General features: G+C 46.0%; 1 protein-coding gene across 1 annotated transcript in view; it reads left to right on the top strand.

The window, feature by feature from the left end:
• ATP8B4 (ATPase phospholipid transporting 8B4 (putative)) overlaps positions 1-24,859 on the top strand; it is a 3,731,093-nt gene that overhangs the window by 519,539 nt on the left and 3,186,695 nt on the right. Inside the window, exon 4 of the mRNA XM_085644229.1 lies at positions 21,981-22,079. Within this exon, the coding sequence (XP_085500355.1) occupies positions 21,981-22,079 (99 nt within the window). The remainder of the gene's footprint in view (positions 1-21,980; positions 22,080-24,859) is intronic.

Below are 24,859 nucleotides of genomic sequence, written 5' to 3'. Positions count from 1 at the left end.
TGGGCAAAAACACGCCCACAGTGGAGTTTTTCCTAAGCAGGTGCAGCTAAGCAGCGAAATACAGAAACCATGGTTTCATCGCTCATATCTTTACACAAAGTAACAAAATACAAGGTTGTTCCATCCGGAGCCCGCCACCAGACAAGGGGGAAAGGGCCTTTATCTAGTGAGAAAGGAATGCGCTAATATGAACAGTACACTCATTACTGAGACAGAACATGAATTCAGAAATGAAACTCTAAGGGAAGCATTTCTCAGTATTGTACTAGATCAGTTTTGAACAGCCTAAAATGGCGCCCACATAGAAAATGGCACAGCGAATGCTAACTTAATAAAACAATGTAAGCATGAACGATTTCTATTTTAACACTCATCAGGTCTGCATAAGGCATAATAAGAGTTGTTCTGAACCCCTTGTAGACCATAATCCGGGCCTAAGTACACTGTGAAAAAAAGCAGTGAGTGGATCTGTCCTACCCATTTCTCGGCTTCCTTCTTTTATCCGTTTTGCTGCAGTTGTCTGTTTTTATAGCCACATTTTGCCTTCAGTCCCATTATGTTATTATCACATTTCTTTAAAGTTTAGTACATATGAGAGCCCCACACTGCAAGAGCTCTTCCATTTGGCAACCCTGCTGAGTTTCTTTCAGAGGGATATAGACCTTCAATGTCTTGTCACCACTGCACTGCCTTCTGTGCTGTCAGTCTTCCTCACATTTTCCTATGTTTTGTATAGTAGTTGACTACCCTTCTATGGTCTCCAAGTTGTTTTTAGTATTGCTGTTCTTGCTTGTTGTTGTCTTTTTCTTGAATGCTTAGAATTTTCTTTAGCTCCTTGCACTGATATTGTCACTGTTTCCATATCTTTTTATTTAAACATTGTGCTTTTTGGAAAATCATCACTTTGCTTTCTCCGCATAGTATGTGTTTCTGAGATCTCCCAGCCATTACAATCTGTTGTGTTACTTGGAAGGATGAGATTTTTTCCACAATGTCAAAAAGAACAGATGATGGACAGAAGGCTGAACAATGCAAACATTCACCCCAAGTCACAGATCTGGGTTTAATGCATTTTTTTTTTTACTCACAACACCATCCGAGTTTGGACCCACCCATATACAAATCAGTTTTGACTCTGCTCCGCATGGGAACAGTCCAGCCCGAACTTCCAGGCCAGGTCCTCCCTAGACCGGAAACAAGCATCCTGGGACCAGTTTCGGGGTATTACCCCCAACAGCCAGGCAATCTTGAATCCACAAAACCAGATGCTGGACAGACTGCTGAACAATGCAAACCTTCACTCCCAGTCACAGATCTGGGTTTAATTCATTGTTTTTTTGCTCACAACACCACCCGAGTTTGGACCCAGCCATATGCAAATCAGTATTGACCCTTCTCCTCATGGGAACAGTCCAGCCCAAACTACCAGGCCAGGTCCTCCCTAGACCGCAAACAAGCATCCTGGGAACGATTCCGGGGTATCACCACTCAACAGCTAGGCTAGCTTGAATCCAATGTCACAGTGACCACGGGAGGCACGTCTGGGCATACTGTTCCCACGTAGGGCAACAAAAGCAAAAGAAAACGCAGGTGATGGACGGACTGCTGAATAATGCAAACATTCACCCCCTCGGTCACAGATCTGGGTTTAATCCATAATATTTTTGCTCTCCACAACACCCCAGATTGGACGATGCCATATGCAAATCAGTCTTGCCCCTGTTCCCCATGGGAACAGTCCAGCCCGAACTGCCACGTCTGGTCCTCCCTGGACCAGAAACAAGCATCCTGGGATAACGTCTCTGTGTATCATTGGTGTCAGTGTTCCTATGAGTCCTTTCTCTCTACCTATAGGAAATTCTTCTTCGTACTGGAGGATCTTCCTGAATATATTGCATATGTACACTTCTAGATTGTATCCCTATTCTCCGTCCTGTAGGTTTCTGGTTCTTATGTTATATTTCTGAGACCTGTCTTCCATATTGTCACAGTTTACTGTTAGTTTGAGTGCTTGATTTTCCATGGAGAGTATTGATTTATTAGATCATTGTCTCACATCAGACATGGATTGTAAGGGTTGTTCTATAGAATCAACCCTTGATCCCAGACTGTGCATATTATCTGTCTCGGAGATATCTGATCCTAATCCTGATCATTGTTTAAGTCCTTATGATAGAGCTTTGTCAAATGGTCTCCTGAGGTCTTCCAAGCAGGTCTGTAGCTTCTCTATAGAGGGTAAGCTGCACTTCTCAATGCCATTTTCGCTGAGTTTTCCATAGCTTTGTCTGCTTACCATGTTGTCTGTATGACTTGTCTGGCTTACAAAAGAGTATAGCTTACTTTGTCTAGGAGTTTTCCTCTTGGTCAACATATAGGTAAACCCACTCCAAGATTTCTTGTGGTCTCCGGGTTCTTTCTTTTAAAACCAGTGTGGCCTATTAGGTCCTCTACATGAACTTGATCTGTGGAATCTTTTGCTTAGGATCTGCATGCTTCATTTAACCCTTTCCATTTTGCTTTATATCTCCCAGCCTGAGGGTGTCTCATAGAGATGGTTTCTCAGGGTGGTACCTCTAGCAATTGAGTTTGACTCTCCCTTACCTCCTTAGCACTGTGTCTCATAAAGACTATCTTCAGTGAGTGTTGTATTTCAGTTGGTAGTTCCTTTTATCTCATATATCCTGAGGTCTTAGCATTGATTTCAATGAGGATTACTGGTGTACTGTCTGTGTTATAGTTCAGCTTATTTCATAGCTTCCTCAATAGTACACAATCTTTTTCACTGCTCTTTGAGACTACCTCACTATTTCCAGGTGGACTGTTCTGTTTAACTGCTTTATTTTGCTGGGAAGGTGTTGGACTTGGCCCTAATGGTGGTAGTGGTTTTAGGCCTCTGGGCACTCTTGCACTGCGGCCCAGTGTAAAGTGGTTGCGCTCTCTGAGTGCGTGTGGTGAGATTGGCCTGCCCTCCCATAGGAAAGCATTGAGGATATGTGTGTCCGTGGTAATTCCTGATGTGAGTGGAGTGCAGGGTCAAGTTTAGTATGTGCGGATTCGTGAGAATAAATGCTGCGCAATGGTGTGCGCAGATTTATGGTGACTGGTGGAGAAGTGCCACTTTTAGAAGTTGACATTTCTGTGTACTGTGTGTCTGCCTGCCTGATGTGGAGTGCATGTCTGGCTTGTGATTGACAGGAGCTGAGAGGGCTGGGAAATTCCAGGAGCCAGGGTGAGTCTGCCCGGTGGTGAATGGAGAGATCTTCATGAAGATGGGAGGGAGGAGTTGCACCTGGGACCTGAATAGGGCTGGGCCTTCCCTCCACAATGCTGGCTCCACCTACTGTGGTGCGTCTAATGTCCCTGGCCTGTCCTGTGAATAGAGAGGGGAGCTGAGCAAAACAAAGTGCTCCTGAACCAGTTGTATCTGGTTCTCCCCTTGCCCTACAGTTGCAGAACAAAGGTAAATGCTGTATAAAAGAAGGGGCTGTGACCCCATCAAATTGTTCTTGTTTTTGGACTGGAATCTGCCAGGGGCGTGCTGCAGCTGGGGCCCAGGGGAAGGCTTGCCTCCCTGGGCTCTGCCCTGCCCCTGGATGCCTGGAGGACTTCTTTTTGGGGACCCTTCTGCCCTGTATTGTCCTCTTCATGTGTGAGGACCTTGTTGCTGGGACGCTTGTGCTTCAGTTGCTATTCCTTGGGACTTTGTGGTTTTTTACCCCCCAGTGCCTCGTGAGCGCTTTATTCTTATTTTCTTGCAGAACGCTGTAATTATTCCAGGAGGGAGCGCTTCTGCATCCCACTCGCAGCGCTGAGCTGCAATCACCTCCGTGGGAATCCCCAGCGTAGGGATTCCCCCGTGGCCCCTTCATTGCGGGTGCCCACCCCGCTTATTTTAATATTGACCTGCAGGTGCCCACCCTGCCTGATGGCCGCTTATTTATATTTAGTGCGCAGGTGCCCACCTTGCGTCTTTATTTTGACTCTATAATTACTGTGGGTGCCCACCCCGCTTATTAGAATCTAACGCGGGTGCCCACCCCGCTTCTACATTTACTTTCTATCTCGAGGGAGCCTACCCCTCGTTTTGCACCACAAAAGAAATCACCGCCGCGGCCCGTGTCAAAACCAGAAGTCAGGTGGCCAGAGGCCTGGAGCGGGGCAGGACTTCTGCTTGAGGTAAGGAAGTCCCGCTCGCCGCCCGAGATCCACCAGGAGCCTAGCAGGCTCCTTCTACAAGTCCCGGTCCCGAGGAGAGGGGACCGGGTGAAGCCTGGTGCCTACTTGTGCGGGGCTCCCATGACTGGGGGAGAGACCTGCAGGCGCCCACGAGTCCAGATGTGAGGCGAAGGGGGCTCGAGGCACCTTGCCGGTGCCTGCCCCCACCGCGAGTGAAGAGGAGTCCTGTCCGGTGAGTGATGCCGGTTGGGAGAGGGTCCCATGTTCTGTCCCAGTATGTGACCCCCCAAGGGTACCTTTTATTCGCAGCGCTAGTGCGCTCCATGTATTGGGGGTCAGCTCCAACCTTTGGGGGCATTATTTAATTGCCGAGCCCCGAGTGGCTCCAACAATGGGCATGTTCTGTTTATTTAAAGCGCCAGTCCTTTCTCTTCAGGGCCTCCATTTGCTTTAGACTCCCACAGGGGGCATGTTTGTTCCCAGAGCCTCCGTGGCTCCAACATTTGCATATTTGGTTTCAGAGCCTAGAGTGCTCCAATGTGCGCATTATTTGTTCCTAGAGCCTAGGTGGCTCCAACGCTTCCCATTTTCAGAGCCAGATGGCTCCAACGTTTTGCATATTGATTTAAAGGGCCAGTGAGAGCCCAAGACCCATTTGACTATTTCCAGCTGCCCAGCAAGTAGGGGGCAGCTGCACCGTTTAGGTCTTTCATTTTAGGGGACATGTTGAATCCAGGAGTGAGACGCACTCCTTCGCCCCCATCTTTTCCTAAACAGCTGCGCAGCACTTGGTGCCATCTGCTATGTTTAGGCCTGCGCAAAGTGCGCACCCTTGACTTTCGCTGCCTACGCAGCAGCCCTGACTTTGTGGACATAGGGAATTTGAGCCCCTTTTTGAGAGGGCCAGTTGGCCAGGGTGATTGTTAGGTTTATAGGGCGCTAGGACCTACTGTGATTTTGGGTGCTAGGAAATGTGATCCATGTAGAATGATTTATGCACCTGTGTTCTATACCTCTAAATATGGTTCCTACGATTATGAGGTTGTTTTGCATCTAAAGTGTTTATGCTAGTGAGATTATGTTCCACTGTGTGATTTACGCCCCTAATGTAGTTCTAATTAGGGGGTCAAGGTCTAATGCGTTTAGACTTGGGAGATGATGGCCTCATGTGTTTACGATGGTGAGGTTGGCGCAGAATGTAATGTGCGCCTGATGTGATACTGAGCCTAATGTAGTTTATGTTACAGGCTGATGCTAAGTACAGTGGTTACCAGTAGTTACTGGTTGTGTTCTATGTTTATGATAAGTTCTACATTTACTAAGTTCACTTTGTGATGGTTCTGACAGTGGTCCAGGTGGCCCTGTCATGTGTAAATAATCCCTTGTAGATATGACTCAGTGCCAGGTGGCACCCTGTATTATAGGTGCTTACTATTCTAATGTGTTATAATAATACAAAGGCTATTTTTATATATAACCTTGTGTGGAGTTTCTTTTGTGGTGGGCCTGGGATGTTGGTGCTGTGTGCGTGCGCAAATGCTTTACACATTGCCTCCAGGATAAGCCTGACTGCTCGTGCCAAGCTACCAAGAGGGTGAGTAGAGGTTATCTTTGGTGTGTAACTTCCTTACCCTGACTAGAGTGGTGGTTTCTGCCTGGCTTTGGTGCAAGCCTTAGCCAACCAGAAATCCCATTTCTAACAGAAGGGTTGAGTTATTTTGAGGGTGGGAAATGTTTGGATTTTCATTCAAGTCCTCATTACAATATTAGCACCTTTCTGGAGTGTTGTGTTGCGTAGTTGTGTCATGTCTGTATATGTCAGTGGACCACTGCTGCCATTTCCTCTGTCGGCACTCAGTCAGTCCTTCAAGCTTTCATGACAGGGTTTGGGGGCAGTGTGGAACACCACACTTGTTGAACTGTACCTGTCGTATTTGCCTGTGCTGGGTGTACCAGCTGTCCCCATTCTCCCCCCCACCCCCCAACTAACTTTGTGGTTGTCCTCTCGGGCTCCTCATGGTTCACCTGTCTGGAGCCCATTTGTCATCCATATGGTTTTCTGCCTTTCTTCTTATCTCAGAACTGGGTCTGTTTCTCTGCCTTGTCATGGGATTGATGTAGTTCAACAACGTGGGCTTCCACCATCTTGAGTCAGCCTTTCCTCGTCATGGGCAGCTTTGTGGTCCTTCCCAGTGGGACTTGGTGGCAGTTTGTTCAGGATGAAGTTATCTGTGTCTGCCTCTGTGAGGAACAACCTTTTATAGTTACTACTCCATTTACATCTATTGCACAATTCACTTTTTTCTCCCCTTAAATCTCGTGCTAGTATGGGGATAATCAGTTCCGCTATCTATCCCCAAAAATATGTAACTGCAGTCCTTAGCTGGAGTGAATCTCCGTCATTTCTAAAAAGAAAAGAGGATTTGGAGATTAGTTAGAGCATGCCTTGTGTGAGAAGCTGGCCTGGAAATGATCTACACTAATGTAAATTGGCACCTTGCACCAGTCCAGACAGCCCTTATGGTGATTTAAGAAGTTTTAGACAACCTTAGAATGCTCTCTAAATGGAGCTGTGGAGAGCAACCTTCAAGCTTAGTCCAGAAGGAGTGTAAAGCAGCTTATTTTACCAGAATGCAATCTTATAGTATAGATTAAGTGAAAAAGAACCAGACCAAATATTTATAAAAATATGTATTTATTGTATAATACTCTCTAGTACGTTCCAATATCTCCTACATGGAGATCAACACAATGCACACAATACTTTAGCAAAGAAACACAGTAAATAACACGAAATTCACAGTGGACCCTGGGGAGGACCAAACCATATACTAAGAAAGTGGTATAGAAACCACGGCTCAAGACAGTGTTGAGAGGATGTAGAAGTAACCACCCAAGGTGAGTAGATAGGGACCCCACTGAGAGTGTGTGCAGTGTGGAAACATGACTGCGTGCTGCGTACAACTCTATGTGCAAGCCCAGGTTGGATTTTTAAAGACTAGGGACCCTACCCAGTGGACCCTAAAGAAACGCTTTGGAAGACAGAAGGTTGAGGAGCCACCCTACCCGGGGATACCCTAGTACCCTCGTTACCTACACCAGGGAAGCCGGGTGCATACGTGTGAAGTGGTGTCGAACCCAATGGTGGACTTCAGGAAAGTGCCGCTGCTGGAAGAGGAAAAAGTGTCCGTGGGAATCCAAACGTGGGTTCTTGAAGAGGAGTACCTGAAAGCAGAGAGGACAAAGTCTATGCCACTCAGGAGTGACAAGGAGGCTTGGAAGACAAATGGCCTTTCTGATGTTGGGTGCTTCAGGGAAGATGACGAAGACCTTGACTCTACAGCTGTGAGGACCAGGCGACACTGAGGAAGACCAGGACCCGGGTATGAACTGTCACACAAAGGATGTCCAGAGTTGAGGGGGTCGGTGTCCGGCAGGAGCACCAACAAGCCTTGGCAAAGGCAAGCCATGCAGTAATCAAAAAAGGAGCAACATCGGGACCAGCAAGGTCCAAGGGACTCACCAAAGGCAGGGGAGTCAGGGTAGGCCCCGAGCAATTAGGGGAGCCCAAAAGTAACAAGTATGACCCTCAAGTGGACCCACAGGCCAGAGGCACTGGAGTTGCGAGAGGACCTCAAGCAGCTCACCAAAAGATGCAGGCCACGATACACACGATGTCGTGTGGCTGAAGATTCTGGTCACTGGTGGTCCTTGAGGTTGGGGTTACTTGGAGCCCGAAGATCTTCTTGCAAAGAAGCCAACAAGCCTTTGCAACTGCAAGTTGGATGCAGTGCACAGGGGTTCAGTTATTGCATCCCCTACGAGGGATACTGGCCTTAAACTTGGTAAGAGGGCAGGGCAGGCCTCGGGAGCTGTGGAAAACCACCACCTGTGTTGCAGAGCCCACGGAGTCCAGAGGGGCTCAGGATCTGCAAACCGGTCAACTTAGTTGCGGTGCCTGCAAATGCAGGGGAGTGACTCCTTCACTCTGAGGGACATTACTTCAGGTGTCTTTGATGCTTCACAGGCCTTGGAAGGTTCCTGTATGATGCACAGGCGATGCAGCAGACTGGAAGGGAGACAAAGTCAGGCCCAAACTTAGTCCAGCGAAGTCCAGAGTGCCTAGAGGGTAGAAGTGCAGTGGTGTCTGATTTGAATCTTATTCCACGATGAATCTAGGAACCTACACCCAGGTAAGCCCATAAGTACCCTAGGGAAAGGGAAAGGCTTGAGAAGATTCAGGGGACCCTCCCAGGTGAGGGCCTGAACAGGGAGGAGGTTACTCCCATGTCCTTTGTCCAGTTTCGTGCCAGAGCGGGAGCCAACAGCTCCCAGAACTGGTTTGAACTGGACTATGTACAGGGACACCAAGTGTGCCCCTCATGCAGACTTGCCGGCGCTGGCAAGCGCACACACCCGGTCCTAATACACTAAATCCTGCCTGTGACAAGATGCCTATTGTTCCACCTTCCTCTCCTTGAGCTTGGCTCAGCATCAGGAGGGCCAGAAATGTGTCTCTGGTCGGCAGCTACTATTTCGTGCTGTCCGGGCCTAGAAGACTGGTACCAGGAACACCGAGAGCCTAATGGAGGGCTTTTCAGTGCTTTTAATCATACCCCCACACCGTTTGCGGTGTGGGGGTATTATTCCAACATGTTTGATACCAAACATGATAGGATTTGTTGCTGTTTTCGAGATGGTCATCGCATAATTACGCGTTGCCCCTCTATATAGTATGTGGCTGCTTCACTGACAACCCGGGAGAATGGACTATGTAGGCTGCAGGGGTGTCCTGCTCATGCAAGAGCACCCTCTCACTTAGAACGAAGCACCCTGCCTTCAGGATTGGAAAGGCCTGCTATAGGGGTGACTTAAAGTTTTTAAGTGCAGTGACCCTTAGATATAGTAAACCTATATCTTAAGTAAGTGGTGCAAGCAACAACTTACACAGGCTGCAATGGCAGGTCTGTAGATCCATTTTGCATGGTTTCCCATGGGTGGCATAATGCATGCTTCAGCCCATGGGAGACCTCTGGGGTACCTATGCCCTGGGTACCTTAGTACCATATACTAGGGACTGATAAGGGTACCACAGTATCCAATCTGGAGTGTACCTAGTACTCAACACAACAATTTAGGGAGAAAGCTGATAGACTTGGGTCTTGATTAGCAGGATCCCAGTCAGACTAGTCAAAATACAGCTTAGCACAAGGCAAAAAGTGGGGTAACCATAGAAGCAGATCCTGCTTTCCTACACCTTGGGTGTTCCTAAATTAGTAAGGTAAACCAAACCTTGGAAAGCTCACTTCCAGCTTCCTGTGTGGGATTTACTGCTGCAGATTTGCCCATACTTGTGGCAGATCAATACACAATAGTAAATGGATTTACGCTGATCAGGAATCACTTTCTGGAATTCTGTCAGGCGTTAAAAGTTACATTTAGTTGTAAACTTAACTTTATAACCAAATTTACCTTTGTGATTAGGCCCAGATACACTACATGTTACAACGACTGAATAAGTGTACATATACCATTATCAAATACACTGATTATATTGGTAATTTCACAAATATGTTACTACTCATACGCTCTGAAATATATTTACAGTTGTTGACAAACCAGTGTTGTTGTTGGCCTAAGTGCACAATACCACTTTGTGAATAATACCACTGTTAACCAGTGCTAAAGTGTTTATGCTCTCTCCCTAAAACATGGTAGAATTGTCCTACACCTAATTAGGAGCAGGTAGATAGATACTTCTTGGGCTCTTTTCTAATTTGTAATTTAATATCCTCTTCAATGGTAACGTTGGACTTTAAGATACAATTGTAAAACCGCCACATTAAGAAAGTTGGTATTGTTGTGCCCAAATCCAATATGCCTTTCTGCCATTAACCTGGGTCACTTGACTCGGCCGTTGTGGGTTTTGTATTGCTGCCAGACAGTGAGATTGTTGGCAGGATGGCCAATCCTTTCCATACCTAGCCGCAACTGCAAATCAACAACAGGGCCTTTCAATGACAGTATCCACCCTCTTGGAGACCTCTTTGGCAACTGGAGGAATTTGAGCTCAGGAAAAACTCTTCAGTCTGAAGGTAGAAATCTTCACTGATATAAAAAATGACGACAATCTCCTTGACGTGGATTCCACAGTTCTCCCACTCTGAACTTTTCCTGCCTTATTCTACAGCTTTACCAAGATTTCAACCAGTGGCTCTCCGTTGTCGCCGACACATCCTTGGGGACTGCCTGGTACCATGCCCTGCTGAAAGTCTACCTTATCTAGAAGTTTTCTAAAATTTCTTTTAAGCCGGAAGGTAAGCTGAGACCAGGCTTAATCCACCCCTGGTATCCGGGCGCAGTCCATTGTGATCAGCTTTAACTTTTGACTTTGACCCGGTCTCACGCAACCGGATACTTGCGGTTGCCACATTGTTCATTTTTGGTGCTCGTTTTCACTTTAAACTTTCAAAAATCATAACTCCACCTCTACCAATTGAATTATGTTTCTTTTGATGTAATTTTTGTTTTACTCTGTTCTTCTAAATTGGCTTTGGATTTTTCTTGTGTTGTGTGTTCACTTTGTTACTGTTTGTCTGCTACATAAACAATTTGCACATTGCTTCACAGTTTAGCCTGACTTATTTTTTACCCAAGCTACCGGAGGGCTAAGCACATGTTAAGTTAGTGATTTTCTTTGGCCCACCCTGAAAAGGATTGTTTAGTATTTAAGAAGGGGCTTGCTCCTCTTTCAACTAATAGCCCAATTTCTTACAGTGTTTATTATTTTATTGTTTAGATTGTTTATATCTAGACTCACCAAGAAGGCATCCAAAGGAACATGTATATTTGCTAACTTATCTTGAAATTTGGTTGTATCTTTCAAGTTGAAGTGAACCTGCTGTGTCACAAGACAATGGAAAAGGTGTGAAATTGGTCCAATGTTTGTTTCAGTGACCAGCAAGCTGAATAACTGACCTTGTGGGTTGGAGAGGGAGGGTAGCCAATATTTGTGAATATTAGGCAGGATATAAATGACAGGAATTTTGTGTTCAGGTTGCTGAACAAATTAATTAGTTGTAGGGGCAATCTGGATACCACAAACATCCCTATCAAGATATTGTACATCAGTACCCCATTCCACAGATTGAACAAGCATATCTCAACCTTTTCAGGAAGGATTGGAGGGGTTCTCCCCATGGAAATATTTTGCCAAATATTGGACAAAACAATATATCATCCGGGAGCAATACTCCTCAGTAGCAGACCACTTTGTTCTTATGTCATACAGTTCTCCTCTTTTACTCTCTCTCGACCATCTGTCCTTTGCTTAGTCAATAAACCAGCTGACTTTTATCAATTGACGCTTGTATGATTTGTGGTATGGTGACATGGGACAGTTCTGTTATGGTAGGCTCCTAGACAGCTTTGTGACTGTGCAAGTGCTGAAGGATTAAAATACATGTTCTCACACATGGGAATGTAAAGAGAGCATTTAGAAGTCAAGTTTACCTATTGGAAATCACTGCACTTTACAGATAAAGGATAATTAAGAATAGAAATGACTCGCAGTGCCAGCATTTTTAAACATATGATGGATTACTGGTAAGTACGTTGAAATAGTGCTGTTTTCACAGAGTAAGCACAATGTTTTTTCAGGAGCTAGTAGTACAGTGCTATGATGCTCAATAAGAGTGAGCAATGCAGGGGGCGTGGCTAGCCGCTGATCATGGCGTTCGGGATTTGAATGAGCTCCGTAGCCCGAGCTTGAATATCCGGTCATCAGGCTGAATCCTGGTCCCTCTGTGGCATGCTGTGAGGGCAGGATACCGTGGAACAGGCGAGGACCTCATCCTGGTGCCGGAACCGAACAAACTCCCCGCACGGCCGAAGATCCAGACTGTGGCCTGTGAGGCGACCCGCACTGGGCGCTGCCATGTGACCACGCAAGAGGCTTGAGAGGCCTGTGCCTGGACCTGCGTCATCGCAGAGCCACCTGTGTGGACGGGACCCGTGGCCGCCTGGGGAGATATTGCTGGCGCTGCTCCCAGGCCCCGATCTGTGCCGCTCCGAGCTGGCCGCTGTGTCTGCTGCTGGTTGGGGTCAGACTGACTTGGCAGGGTGGCGGCAGAGGCTACAGAACGGCCTACTGAGCACCGCGACACCCCGACCAGGAGATTACCCGGGTGAGTGCCACCCCGCAGGCTGGAGGTGGGGGTCGGGCGGAGCACTCAACTGGTAGTGGGGCCGACTCTGCCTGTGTGCCTGGACGTGGTGAGAGAGGAGGCACAGTCCTGCCCGCCCGTGTTGCTGAGCCCCAGATCCCTGGGTGCTGGTATTCAAGGGGGAGCTATATGCCAGTAGCGTGAAGCCAGAGTGCACTTCTGACACCCCTTCTGACATTGCCTGAAGTCCTGATCCAATGGTTACAAAATAGGTCATTGCTCTCAAGGAGCAGGCACATTGTGGGCACTAGTTAACCATCTAGTGGACTGTCTGGGGTACGATTTGTGCATTAGGAGTGCTGCATACGGTGCAACATTTGAGATCGCCTCTGCCCCCCTGTGTCAGTTTCATTGCTGTTGGTTGGGTCCCTGACTCGGCGGGAGCGAGTGGCACCACTGAGCCTTTGCTCTCCGACAAAGCAAGAGGCATCAGGTGATATATTGTGGTCTGGCTGGAGGATACATTGCTGGATGAGGTGCCACACACCCTGTCATTACGCACGGAGTAGGCACGGGGAGGAGGTGCCTGCCCTCCATGGATGCTCCTATCCTGTGGGCTCAGGCCAGGCCTCGACACCTACGCAATAGGGAGTGAATACGCCGGGCATTGTGTCCTTAGAAGAACTCCCCCCCCCCCTTTTTTCTTGGCGTTAGGTCACTACGACAGTGTAAAGTCCCAAGCGCTGGACAGGAGGTAGCTGTTGCGCAATGACCAAAGTAAGCAATGAGTCGCCCAAAGGGAAAACCGCATGAGGCAGCTGCCACTACCTCTCAGGACATGGAGGACAGGGACCCCACCACTAATATGCAATCACTTAACACTGCTCCACCTATGCTTGAAACGGGGGCCCAAGACAAGCTGGATTTGATACTAAAGGAGGTCTGGGACTCTAGGAAAGCCATAGAGCAGCAAATAGGAAGCCTCACTACTGGCTTTACTCTACTTAAGGCGGACCATGCAAAGCTAACCACTAAGGTGAAGGATCACAGCTCCATTCTGGACGACCTAGTGCCCCAACACAAGGAACACACAAAACAGATACAGGAACTCCAGAAGCAAGTTGCAGGTCTGGCGGACAGGGTGGACGACGCAAAAGGCAGGGCACGACACAATAGTATCCGTGTCATTGGGCTTTCGGAGCGTAGTGAGGGACCAGAGGCTGCAACCTACTCTCGGACTTCTTTTCTTCAGCCGAGACCCTTGATAGTTCGAATCCTTAACTACAAGGACTGAGACCTTCTGCTCCAGAGGGTGCGAGAGAAGCCGCAGATCCAATTTGAGAATTGTCAGGTATCCCTGTATCCCAACTACATACTCATGGTCCAGCGCCGTCGCTCTTCTTATCGGGCGGTAATGAAGAAGTTATGTACTATGAATCTCAAATATGCGTTGTTATTCCCCGCCCGCTTGAAGATCATCTATGAACAAAAAACATACTTCTTCGAAAGTCCGGAGGATGTAGAGGAGTGGATTGAAGTCACGGACCCAACGCAATTGTCCGGTCACTCTATTCAGAAACCGCCACGCAGCCCTGGGGGCGCAAGAGGACAATGTTCGCAGCGTGTGGTTGGAACAATCGGTACGGCGACGCTTCCTGGGCCCACACGGGATCAAGTGCAGGAGGGCCGGGAGATGACCTTGGCAGCTGCGAACACTTTCAGGGACAACTATTCTCGCCGTGACTCAGTCTCATCCGAGAATAGCACATTGCGTTCAGACTCTGAGAACAGTTTAACACTACTGTGACACCTCAAACAGCAGATGATTTATTGGAACTGTAGACATGTCTTAGAAGCGTCATAACCGTCTAACGGCCTGAACATGCCGCGGAGGGATGCGATGATGATGGCACGCTCCAACTAGGACACATATATCCTTTTGCCCTGTTTTTGTGTACTTCGCCTTGACATAGAAAATGTTGCACATTATTTGCTCGGGCTCGGAGGAGCTCTTGATCATATGATATTTTAAATGACGGTTATGGCTGCTGGTCCCCACTTTGCGGTTGCTACGGTTTATTATGTATTAGTTCTATGTGCGTTTTGTTTGGTCTGGCCTTGTTTAGTTTATAGGTGTGACCTGGTATTCAGTTTGGGTTTGGGGTCCCGGGGCTCTGGCAAAATGCAACTGTTATGTGTCACAAAGCTGCTGGATCCTGTACCCAGATACTTCTGTTACAATTAACTGATAATGCATACACCAGACAAGTATAACTTTATTACATGGAGCGTTCGTTGGTTGGGGTCAGTGTACAAAAGACACAGGATTCCTGCGCACTTGTTGCCACACGGGGCACACGTGGTCTTACTCCAAGAATCACATCTGATGGAGGCTGAAGCAGCAAAGATGCCTAACAAGTGGAGAGGGCAGGTAATCACCACAAATTACACTGCTTTTGCCAGGGGATGAAGATTTGGATAAGAGAGTGGACACACAGGGTAGATATATCTTCCTCATTGGCATGTTGGATGGAGTCCCGGTTATCCTGGGTAACATACATGCCCCAAATTTAGACCAACACAAATATTTTATCGGCCTGAATTAAATTTTGGCGGGTGGGAGACCTATCCGTGGATAGTAGGGGGAGACTGTAATGCGGTTATGGATATTACTCTGGACCGATCGCATCCCTCCTGAGAGGTATAATGGGCCGTAATCAGGCAGACACCTTATGTAATAGGGTAGAGGACTGGTCCCTATGCAATGCCTGGAGGCTCAAGAACCCGCTGCACAAGGAATACTCTTTCTTCCCCCCGATACATCAACTACATACAAGAATAGATAGACTCCTATGCTCCACCTCCTTAGCAGACTAATTCACAAGCACTACTTACTTGGCGAAGACTTTTTCCGACCATAATCCCCTGGAGGCTGTCCCTACTTGGGGTAGAGTACCCACACCGGTCCCCATGTGGAAGTTGTGACCCCAACTCCTGGAAGACACTGTGTTTCGTAGAACGCTATCTACAACAATTCAGAATTATTTTACAGAGAACAGAAATACTGACTTTACTATATTGGTTGAGTGGGATGCACTGAAGTCAGTCATTAGGGGGACAGCAATTAGCGCCACGGTGGGTGCGAGGCAGGAGACACATAGGACCCTGAAAGACGTTGAGGACAAAATGGCACGGCTTGAACAAGATGCAGTGCACGATCCCACAAAACAGACCCCGCTACAGGAAGCACACATTCAACATGCAGAGTTGCTCGAAACTCTCCGATTAATAGACTATAGCTCCTATACTCAGCTCAGACACTCCGAAGCAGACAAATCAGGCACCCTCTTAGCAAAATTCATAAGGAATGACCCACCCACCACCGTTATCAGCCATATTAATCTCCCTGGAGAAGGTACAGCGAACATGCAATATGACATAAATGAAGCTTTTAGAATATACTACGAAAGGTGGGTCCCACATTGACGAGTTCCTCGCAGATTTACCATATCCTCAAGCCCCAGGGGACATGCAGGACGCCCTGGCAGGCCCCATCACTAGCGCAGAAATTAAGACAGCAATAGGTGGGCTCTCACGCAACAAAGCACCGGGCCTAGACAGATTACCGGAAGAATTTTTCGACACCTATTCAGAATTATTAGTGCCGCACTTGGAGGAGGTGTACAGTGAGTCGCTCGAACTGGGGCAGCTCCCTTGCACCACTGTCCAAGCGCTGGTAAATCTCATTGCCCAAACCAGGAAGGGATTTATCGGACATGTTGGGATATCACCCTCTGTCACTATTATCTACAGAATACAAAATCCTCAGCAAAATTCTGGCAAACAGAATCCAACCATATCTCAATAAACTGGTCCACATTGATCAATGTTGATTTATACCGGCCAGGAGCACGTCACTCAATATACGCAGACTACACCACATTCTGTCAACGGATCTTACACAACATCAACAGGCCGGCTGCATGTCGTTGGATATGAGACAGGCTTTTGACACGTTGTCATGGGAATACATGTTTAAAGCTATTGCATGTTTTGGTTTACCCCCCAAATATATTAAGAGGGTACGGTTATTATACGCAGCCCGAACTGCTAGAGTTAGGTCAGGGAAACATATATCAAGGGAATACTGTATTCACAGAGGCACACGACAAGGATGCCCACTGTCTCCGATATTATTTGTCTTGGCGCTGGAGCCGCTGGCACTCCGTCTGAGACTGGAAGCTACACACTGCGGTATACCTATAGGCACATCGACACACCTGGTGGCGGCATATGCAGACGACCTAATTACATATGTGACGGATATACTGGAGGGGTTGGGCTCAATCCCTCGTATCTTTGCTGACTTTGAAATAAAATCGGGGTTAGCCATAAACAAATCCAAATCAAACGCTTTCTTTCTTCACGACGGTCTGCAACCGGACAGTATTAACTTCGGGAGGCTCACACTCCCACGGCCCCACACACATTTAAATATTTGGGCATTCATATCTACTGCTCACACGCAGATATGTTGGAGGGTAATCTCAATAAGGCTATCTGTGGTATACGCTCTTAGGTGGCATTTTGGTCCACACTTCCTTTATCGGCTATTGGCCGTGTGGCTCTATCCAAAATGATGGTGCTCCCTCGTCTTTTATATTATTTGACAAATCTGCCATTGCTGGTACCCCTGACCACTTTTAACACATTGGATTCTATTCTAAAAATTCTCATTTGGGGTACAGGTCGTCGTAGAATAAGTCTTAAACTCCAAATTGACACGCGGAGGTGTGGCCTGGGGGCACCCGACTTTAGGGCTTATTATTATGCATGCCAATTGCAGTGGCTATCCCACTGGATGGCGAGACGCAACCTGCAGGAGATTGGCTATACTGCTAGACACATCGAGCAGGGACTACTTCACACTTTACTCTTGCCGCATAGTAAGCCTCCCCCGGTATTACCACCTCTTCTACACACTGCACTACTATGCTGGAAGAAAGCCCTGAAATATACCTCCAGTGGTGGCCTTTACACCGGCAATATTCCACTAACGGGGATACAACTGACGTGCGGTAGGCTGACACAACAGACACTTGGGCCCTGATTAGATGCGGGTGTGGGAACTATCGGAGCACTTTCTGATGGAGGGACACTCATGGATCACGATAATTTTATACAGGAAACAGGGGCACTGTACATGACTTGCGCAGCATTACTACATTATTTTTAAAAACGGTGGTCTCCGAATCGGGAGGAGCCCCAAACAAACAAATTAGTTAAGTTTCTATATTACATGGGACGGGGCAGATAGAGAATGGACAGTGTTAGACTTGGGGGTCTCTAGTTGGCACAGGTATGCACTTGTGACAAATAGGGACCCTCGCCTCTAGTCAGGGTAAAGGGGTACACCTAAAATAACCTCTGCTCACCCCCTTGGTAGCTTGGCACGAGCAGACAGGCTTATCTCAGAGGCAGTGTGTAAAGCATTTGTGAACACATACAGTAATCAAGTGACAAGACTACAGATGGACACCACACAGGTTTTATATAAAAAATAAGTATTCTTTATATAGATTTACAATAAGACATTTAAACGACAAAAATACACAATACTGTTACCTTAGATGGTAGAATTTTGCTTAGTTCTCTTTAGTTCTTAAATGTGACGCTTTAAGTCAATGTACCTTTTAGATGCGACACGCAGGGCAACGAAAGTGTTGCAACGATGTTGATGCGCTGAAGATTTTGGTGCAAAGAAATAAAGACGTGAAGATCTTCCAGATGTGGCCCGCTTCTCAGATGTTGCGAGAAGACTCGATTCGATGCGTCAGCTGCAGCGGCGACACACTTTGCGCAATGCGACGACAGCGGCCTTGGCAGCGACACTCTTCTCCGACGTTGCGAGACGCTTCTGTTCGATGTGATGCTGCAGCGGCGACATCCCTTTATGCGATGAGCCGACAACAGCTCCGACGGCGGCACACTTCTCCGTGGATGCGAGGCGCTTTTCTTGATGCGGTGTAATGAGACAACTACGATGGCTGCGATGGTGACACGCTTCTTCCTCGATGCGAGACTCTTCTCTTGATGCGGTGCAATGCGTCAGCTACGATGGCTGCGATGGCGACATGCTTCTTCGGCGTTGCGAGACACTTCCTGGATGATGCGAGACACTTCCGCTCAATGCGACAGCTGCAGCGGCGACACACTTTACGCGATGCGACTACAACAGCTCCGATGGCGGCACACTTCTCCTTCTTGAGTCGCTCTTCCAGCTCCTTGCGACACGCAGTCCCTCAGAAGGCCCAACAACAGCAGCAGGCACTTCCAAAGAACTCTATGGCTCTGGGGTGAAGTCTGTTGTTCCTGAGACTTCAGCAGGAGGCAAGCTCTTTTCGAAGCCCTCGGAGATCCTTCACAAGTTGAGGAAAAGTACACACAAAGTTCCTTTCTCCTCTCTTTGGCAGTAGGCAACCCCTGCAGGCCAATCCCCCAGTTTCAGGGATCGTCTCTCCTCAGTTTCTTCTTGGTTCCTCTCCTCAGCAGAGTTTCTTCTTGTTTCCCAAAGTGAACTAAATTCTTGGGACCAGGGTCCCAATACTTGTACCCCAAAATCCTGTGTCCTCTGAGGGCAGAGGGGCCTTTGCCTTGTTCAAAACCGGTTCTGGTCAGTCCTGGAGCACTTTGTTTACCTTACTCCTCCTTTCCTTTCAGAGTGCAGGGCAGAGACATCAGACGCACCACAGGAGGTGGAGCCAGCATTGTGGAGGGAAGGCACAGCCCTATTCAGGTCCCAGGTGCAACTCCTCCCACCCATCTAGATGCAGATCTCTCTATTCACCACTGGGACACCTCACCCTGTCTCCTGGAATTCCCCAACCCTGTCACTCAAACTCCAGACAAGGAATACACAGCCTAGCAGAGGCAGGTTTGAATGGTTAGACAAGAAAATGCCTACTTTCTAAAAGTGGCATTTTCAAACACAGAATGTTAAAACCAACTTCACTAAAAGATGTATTTTATCATCCTGAGTTCAGGCATACTAACTTCGAATTTCTACCATGTTCCCTGAGTCAGTTAAGATCATAAGATGTAATAACCAAACTGCCCATTCTGGCCTATGGAGAACAGGTAGCCTTGCAATAGTGAAAAACGAAAATGGCTGTAATTCACTATTAGAACATGCCACACGCACCAGGGCATGTCCTACCTTATCCTTACAATGCACCCTGCTCTTGGGCCTACCGTAGGGGTGTCTGATATGAAGAAAAGGGAAGGTTTAGGGACTGGCAAGTGGGTGCACTTGCCCAGTCAGCATGACAGTACCAGACTGCACGCAGGCTCTGCAATGTCAGACCTTAGACACACTTTTACAGGCTGCTTCTGTGGGTGGCACAACCAGTGCTGCAAGCCCACCAGCAGCATTTGGATTTACAAGCCCTGGGCACCCCTGGTGCACTGTACTAGGGTCTGACAGGCAAACTAAACCAACCAATCATGGAATCACAAATCATACATCAATTTACAATAGGGAGCACTTGCACTCTGGCACTGGTCAGCAGTGGCACAGTGCCCTGAGCAACTAACACCAGCAAAAACACATGAGGCAACAGCGAAAAATGGAAGGGAGACCCACGCCAAGGTGCCAGGTCTAACAGACAGATATTTTGGAATACCCACGGAAGATACCCCGAAATGCCAAATTCAAATGTATTCAATGTATGATCCTGCACAGAGCTTATCTGACCCCACATTGGCTACAGAGGATGTACCCGGACACTGCCCACCACTGCCCCAGGTGCAAATTGCCAGAAGCTGATTTGCTCCATATGCTATGGGCGTGCCCGCACCTTGGTGATTTTTTGGGGGAGGAGGAGTCAAACGGGGCGCAGCGCTGTAGTGCTTATTGGGTATCTGTAGACGTACAAAATCACACAAGGTCCTGCTGCGCTTTCTAGACTTAGAGCTAATAGTTGCTAAAAGGTCTATCACCATGTGCTGGAAGTCGGTCAAAGCTCCTGTGTTACGTATATGGCATGGTGAACTGACCAGGTGGGTGGGGGCCGAGATTGCAGCTCTACGTAGGGAGGAGGCCTGGGGTCTACTTAAAAACCCAATCTCCCTGGAATGGGACGCAACGGTGGAAGCCCATAAAAGTATTGACCCTGACGATACTCCACACACACAATAGAGTGTATTACTGATTTCACGTATAGTTATTCAATGATAGATGTGGGTAGGACGGAGTGGTACGTAATCATAACAAAAGAAATTTGTTCGGAATGAGACAAAGGCTCAGGATTTTGAATTATGCAGCCTGCGACGTGGGGGGGGGGTGGACAATAGAAAGGGTGGGGGGGTGTTAATGGGTCACATTTGGAATTTATTATATATGTACATGTATGTCATGACACAGGAAAGTATGTTATAACAGGATATTCTCTCCCTGATTGCGCACAATGATGGATATCGTATTTTGGAACAAAGAACTCCCACGTGGATACTGCATACTTCCGTGTCTTCTTATTCCGTATTGTAGATTAATGTATGGAAAAAACCCAATAAAGTATGTTTAAAAAAAAAAAGTGAGCAATCCATATCATTCCCATCAACAGCTTTCATTGATTGCCTGTTTTATTAAAGAGCTTATAAAGATGGCAATCTGTCAAGTGTTCATCCAGCCAGAGACTTTCGTTATACGTTTAACCTCCACAGTTTTAGACTGCTTTCTAGCCTCAATGAATTACTCATTCACCCCTGAAAGGAGACTGCAACATGCAGTACATTCTCTCCCCCAGAAGAATGCCTGATGCCTTTATGGCAAGTCTCACCCTGATCAAATTTACTGCCTGCAGATTGCAGAACGCAGAGTGTTAAAAATCATGTCAAACTCATGTTGTCTACATCTGGGTTCTCCAAAGTTGATCCTGGAGGGCCGAATGCATGCCTGATTTTTAACAAATTGCCATAAATTTAGTTTTCTTGAAAATCTGGCATGGATCCGGCCTTCCAGGACCAACTTTGGAGAACCCTTGTCTAAATCATAGTTGGATCCTAATTCAATTTGTGCTTAACTTTTATTTCTGATGGCTACTTCTGTTGCTAATTCTTCACCTTTAGAATATTCCCATGCACCAGACTGGATCTGGGGACGTTTTCAAAAATGCTTAGCACACATATGACTCCACAGTGACTCCCACCACCCAGAAAATGATGGCGTATAGCCATATATAAGTACCACCCCTGCACACTAACATTCGTTCCTTTAGGTTTTTCTTAGGAATTAGTCACCAGTGAACTCACAGAATCACCACATGACTTACCTTTTGGTTTCAGAGTGCTCCTCTTTGAAGAGAAGCACTGTGCGTTCAAGAAAGCATAATTTTGCATAAGAACAATGCCTGGCATAATTATTCTCCAGATTTGTTTTTTCTTACAGATATCTGACCTGACATTTGTACAAAATATGCAGTGAGATGAGAGGTCCCATAATCTGTTAATTATGCAAAACTGGAAGCTAAAGTGATGTAGACGAAATATTTAAAATAATGTTGACTATATCATAATATTAAATATTTTTTGGCATACAGTTAATAATTTTTTTATCTTCTAAAGTGTTAATTATTCTTGCAGCTGATCCCGGAAATTGCTTCTTTGTCCTGGTTTACAACCATTGTACCTTTAGTGCTAGTATTAACCATCACTGCTGGCAAAGATGCCTCCGACGATTTTGTAAGTATTTCTTATAGTCTTCCTTTCAGATTTGGTAATACCTAAGAGAATAATTTTGACTGACATTGAGCAAATGATGTTTTGTTTCTGGAATTTGAGCTTTGCACTAAGGTGTTCTACTTATGGTTTAGTTGAGAATATATTTAAAAAGCTATAGTATGGTTTGTGCTTGAAACCCCTTATCAAATGGTGGAAAAAACAAAAAAAACAATGTTACCCCAGTCTGGGGATTTGATTAAAATTTGTGTTGAGATATTTCATGCTAGTTGTGCTCTTCATTGCTAATTTACTGAAGAAATGCAGTAAGACACTTGAACTCTTTCAGTATAAGTATTTTACTATTGGGGGTTCATATACTTTGGATCAAATGTACGTACAATGCATTCTGTAAAGGTGGTCGCAATTTGCGCGCCTACTTTTACACTATGCATTGGTATTTTGCAAACTGATCTAGCTACTGGTATGTTAGTTCACAAAAAACGAATTCTAGTATGTCGTCAATGGAGTCAATCTACCTCATTACTGTTACTGATTCCGGTCGCTAATTGTGACCCACTACGATTTGTTGCCATCAAAGAATTTATGTTTTTTAAAATGCAGCTTGTTGTCCTTAAAGGAAAACAGGATGTTAAAAAAAATTAATACTTCCACAAATGTTATTTTGGAGTATGCAGTGGTCTCATACACCACTGCCGCCTCCTAAAAAAATGCTTTTTTGAACATTCCCAAAGGGTAAGGGTACAATGGTGAACCCTTCCTGTTAGGTAAACAAATGGTAAATTATCAATGCTTTTCCGCCAATTTTGGCCTGAAACGTTAATGCACACGATAAGGGATTAGTATTTGAAAGGGATCCCCTCAAAACTCTCCATCCAAATACCAATTCGCTATGGTTAGCAAAATCCATTTAAGGATTCAGAAAAGCATTTCCAAATCGGTAAATGGGCTTAGTACGTTTGAAAAAGGGTTTTAGCATTTGTGAACCTCTAATTTACCCAATCAGAGGGTTTGTGAATGCTAAAATCCTTTGTACATCTGGCCCTTAAAGTCTATGTCTATTCTATCACAGTCATTGCCTTTCCTATGTGCAACGCTTACCTTTTTTTCCTAGTTGCCAAGCCCTTCAATGTTCAGTAGAGACATACCCTCTGAGACATCCTCTAACTCTGAAGGCCCTCTAGTTGCACATGTCTTTTGTCTCCTCCCTCACCCTTCTCTTCCCCATGTGGATCACTTGTTTTGTGCTTTTGGCTTATACTAGAGGTCTGAGAGGTGCCTCTGAGTCTACTCACTACTCGCTTAATTCATTACAGATTGCTAGGCTCATCGGGTTAAAGGTTAATTTTATTGACTTTTTTTGTAGGTGTTAGTGGTATGTTCTTAGTGTTTTCCAAACCTTTAGAAATCAGTGCCTATGCATGTTTATTCAGCTGCATAATCCCCAAAACAGTCAACAAAACATGCTGGTTTTATTTGAAGTGGTTGGTGTAAAGTACATTTAGATTACAAGCAGAAGTCATGTAGGGTATGCAGCGTCTTCCCATTGGTAGTGTGTACAATGGGCTTATGTTAGACTGTTTTAAGCATAGAGAGTCTGTGTATAGCACCCTCACTCTCCTCTTGTTACCCTCGCTCACATCTCAGTACCTCTCACACTCACTCTGTCAGGACTCTGGTTTACCAGACTATAAGTGGATCAAAAAACTTAAGAGTACTATGTCCAAATGTTCTTATAAACACATTACTGGACACAGTTGGGGGTCATTCACCTACTCCTTATTGAATAGTATGACATTATAGGGGTGGTTAACCACATCAACAGAATTGTATTGCATGAAACCTTTTAAATTTTGATTACACCAGATTAATTTGTAGCACTGCTCTCTAAATTGTCTGACACTTGACGCTTTAGGTTTGCTCACCACTGCTATTCTGCATTCTTTAACTGCCTGCATTAGGATGGTACTGCTGTATATGGACATTCATAGCTGCCAGGTGTTTCAAAGGCAAATGTATCACTTAAGGGCAGCACGGGCCTTTTAACCAATGCCACACGATGTTCTGGAACATGATATTTTGCTCTTAATATTGTAACTATGGCCCGGTAGTAAAGTTATTAGCTGAAGATATCACACATAACTATGGGACATGTTTCAGTTAATATTGTTTTGCACAAGGAAGTTTGCATCATTATCTCATATGCATGGTGACAACACTCTTTTCGAAGGTACCTGTAACTACACCTTGCATTAAACGTGTAATGCCTGGGGTGTTTTGCAGGTGATCTGCTATCAATACTGACTTGTTAGAAAAGAGGGCTGCTATGTCGAAATTTTTCCCATTATGTGTCCCTGGGTAAATGTGATACTACATATTGGCTAAGATTCATAGGATCCAGCCATTTCACCAATCAGTTAAATAATTAAACACTGCAAAAGATTACATTTGCTTTTGGTATTCTCAGATTCTCCAAAGTGTGTAAAATAATGAGATCAGACCTAAAAAGTGTTTCTAAACACTGTACCTTTAACCCAAGCATGCAAACCCGGAGGAAACAAAAGGAAGAAGAAACAAAATTTCAGTGATGGCTCTAAACAACAAAACTCAAGCAGAATAAACTTAGACCAGTCTTTCTTGCTGCTACTTTGGATAACAAAGTTACACTGTGTTGAAATAAATAAAAATGACTCATTCTTTCTCTCTTTCCTTCCTTTGAATGGTATTTTAGTTTGTGGTTGTGCACGTGTTTCACTGTTTATATGTTTACACTGATGAGAGTT

Source organism: Triturus cristatus, chromosome 3_1 (genome assembly GCF_964204655.1).
Source record: "Triturus cristatus chromosome 3_1, aTriCri1.1, whole genome shotgun sequence".
Classification (NCBI taxonomy): Eukaryota; Metazoa; Chordata; class Amphibia; order Caudata; family Salamandridae; genus Triturus; species Triturus cristatus.
This window is presented reverse-complemented; position numbering and strand designations above follow the sequence as displayed.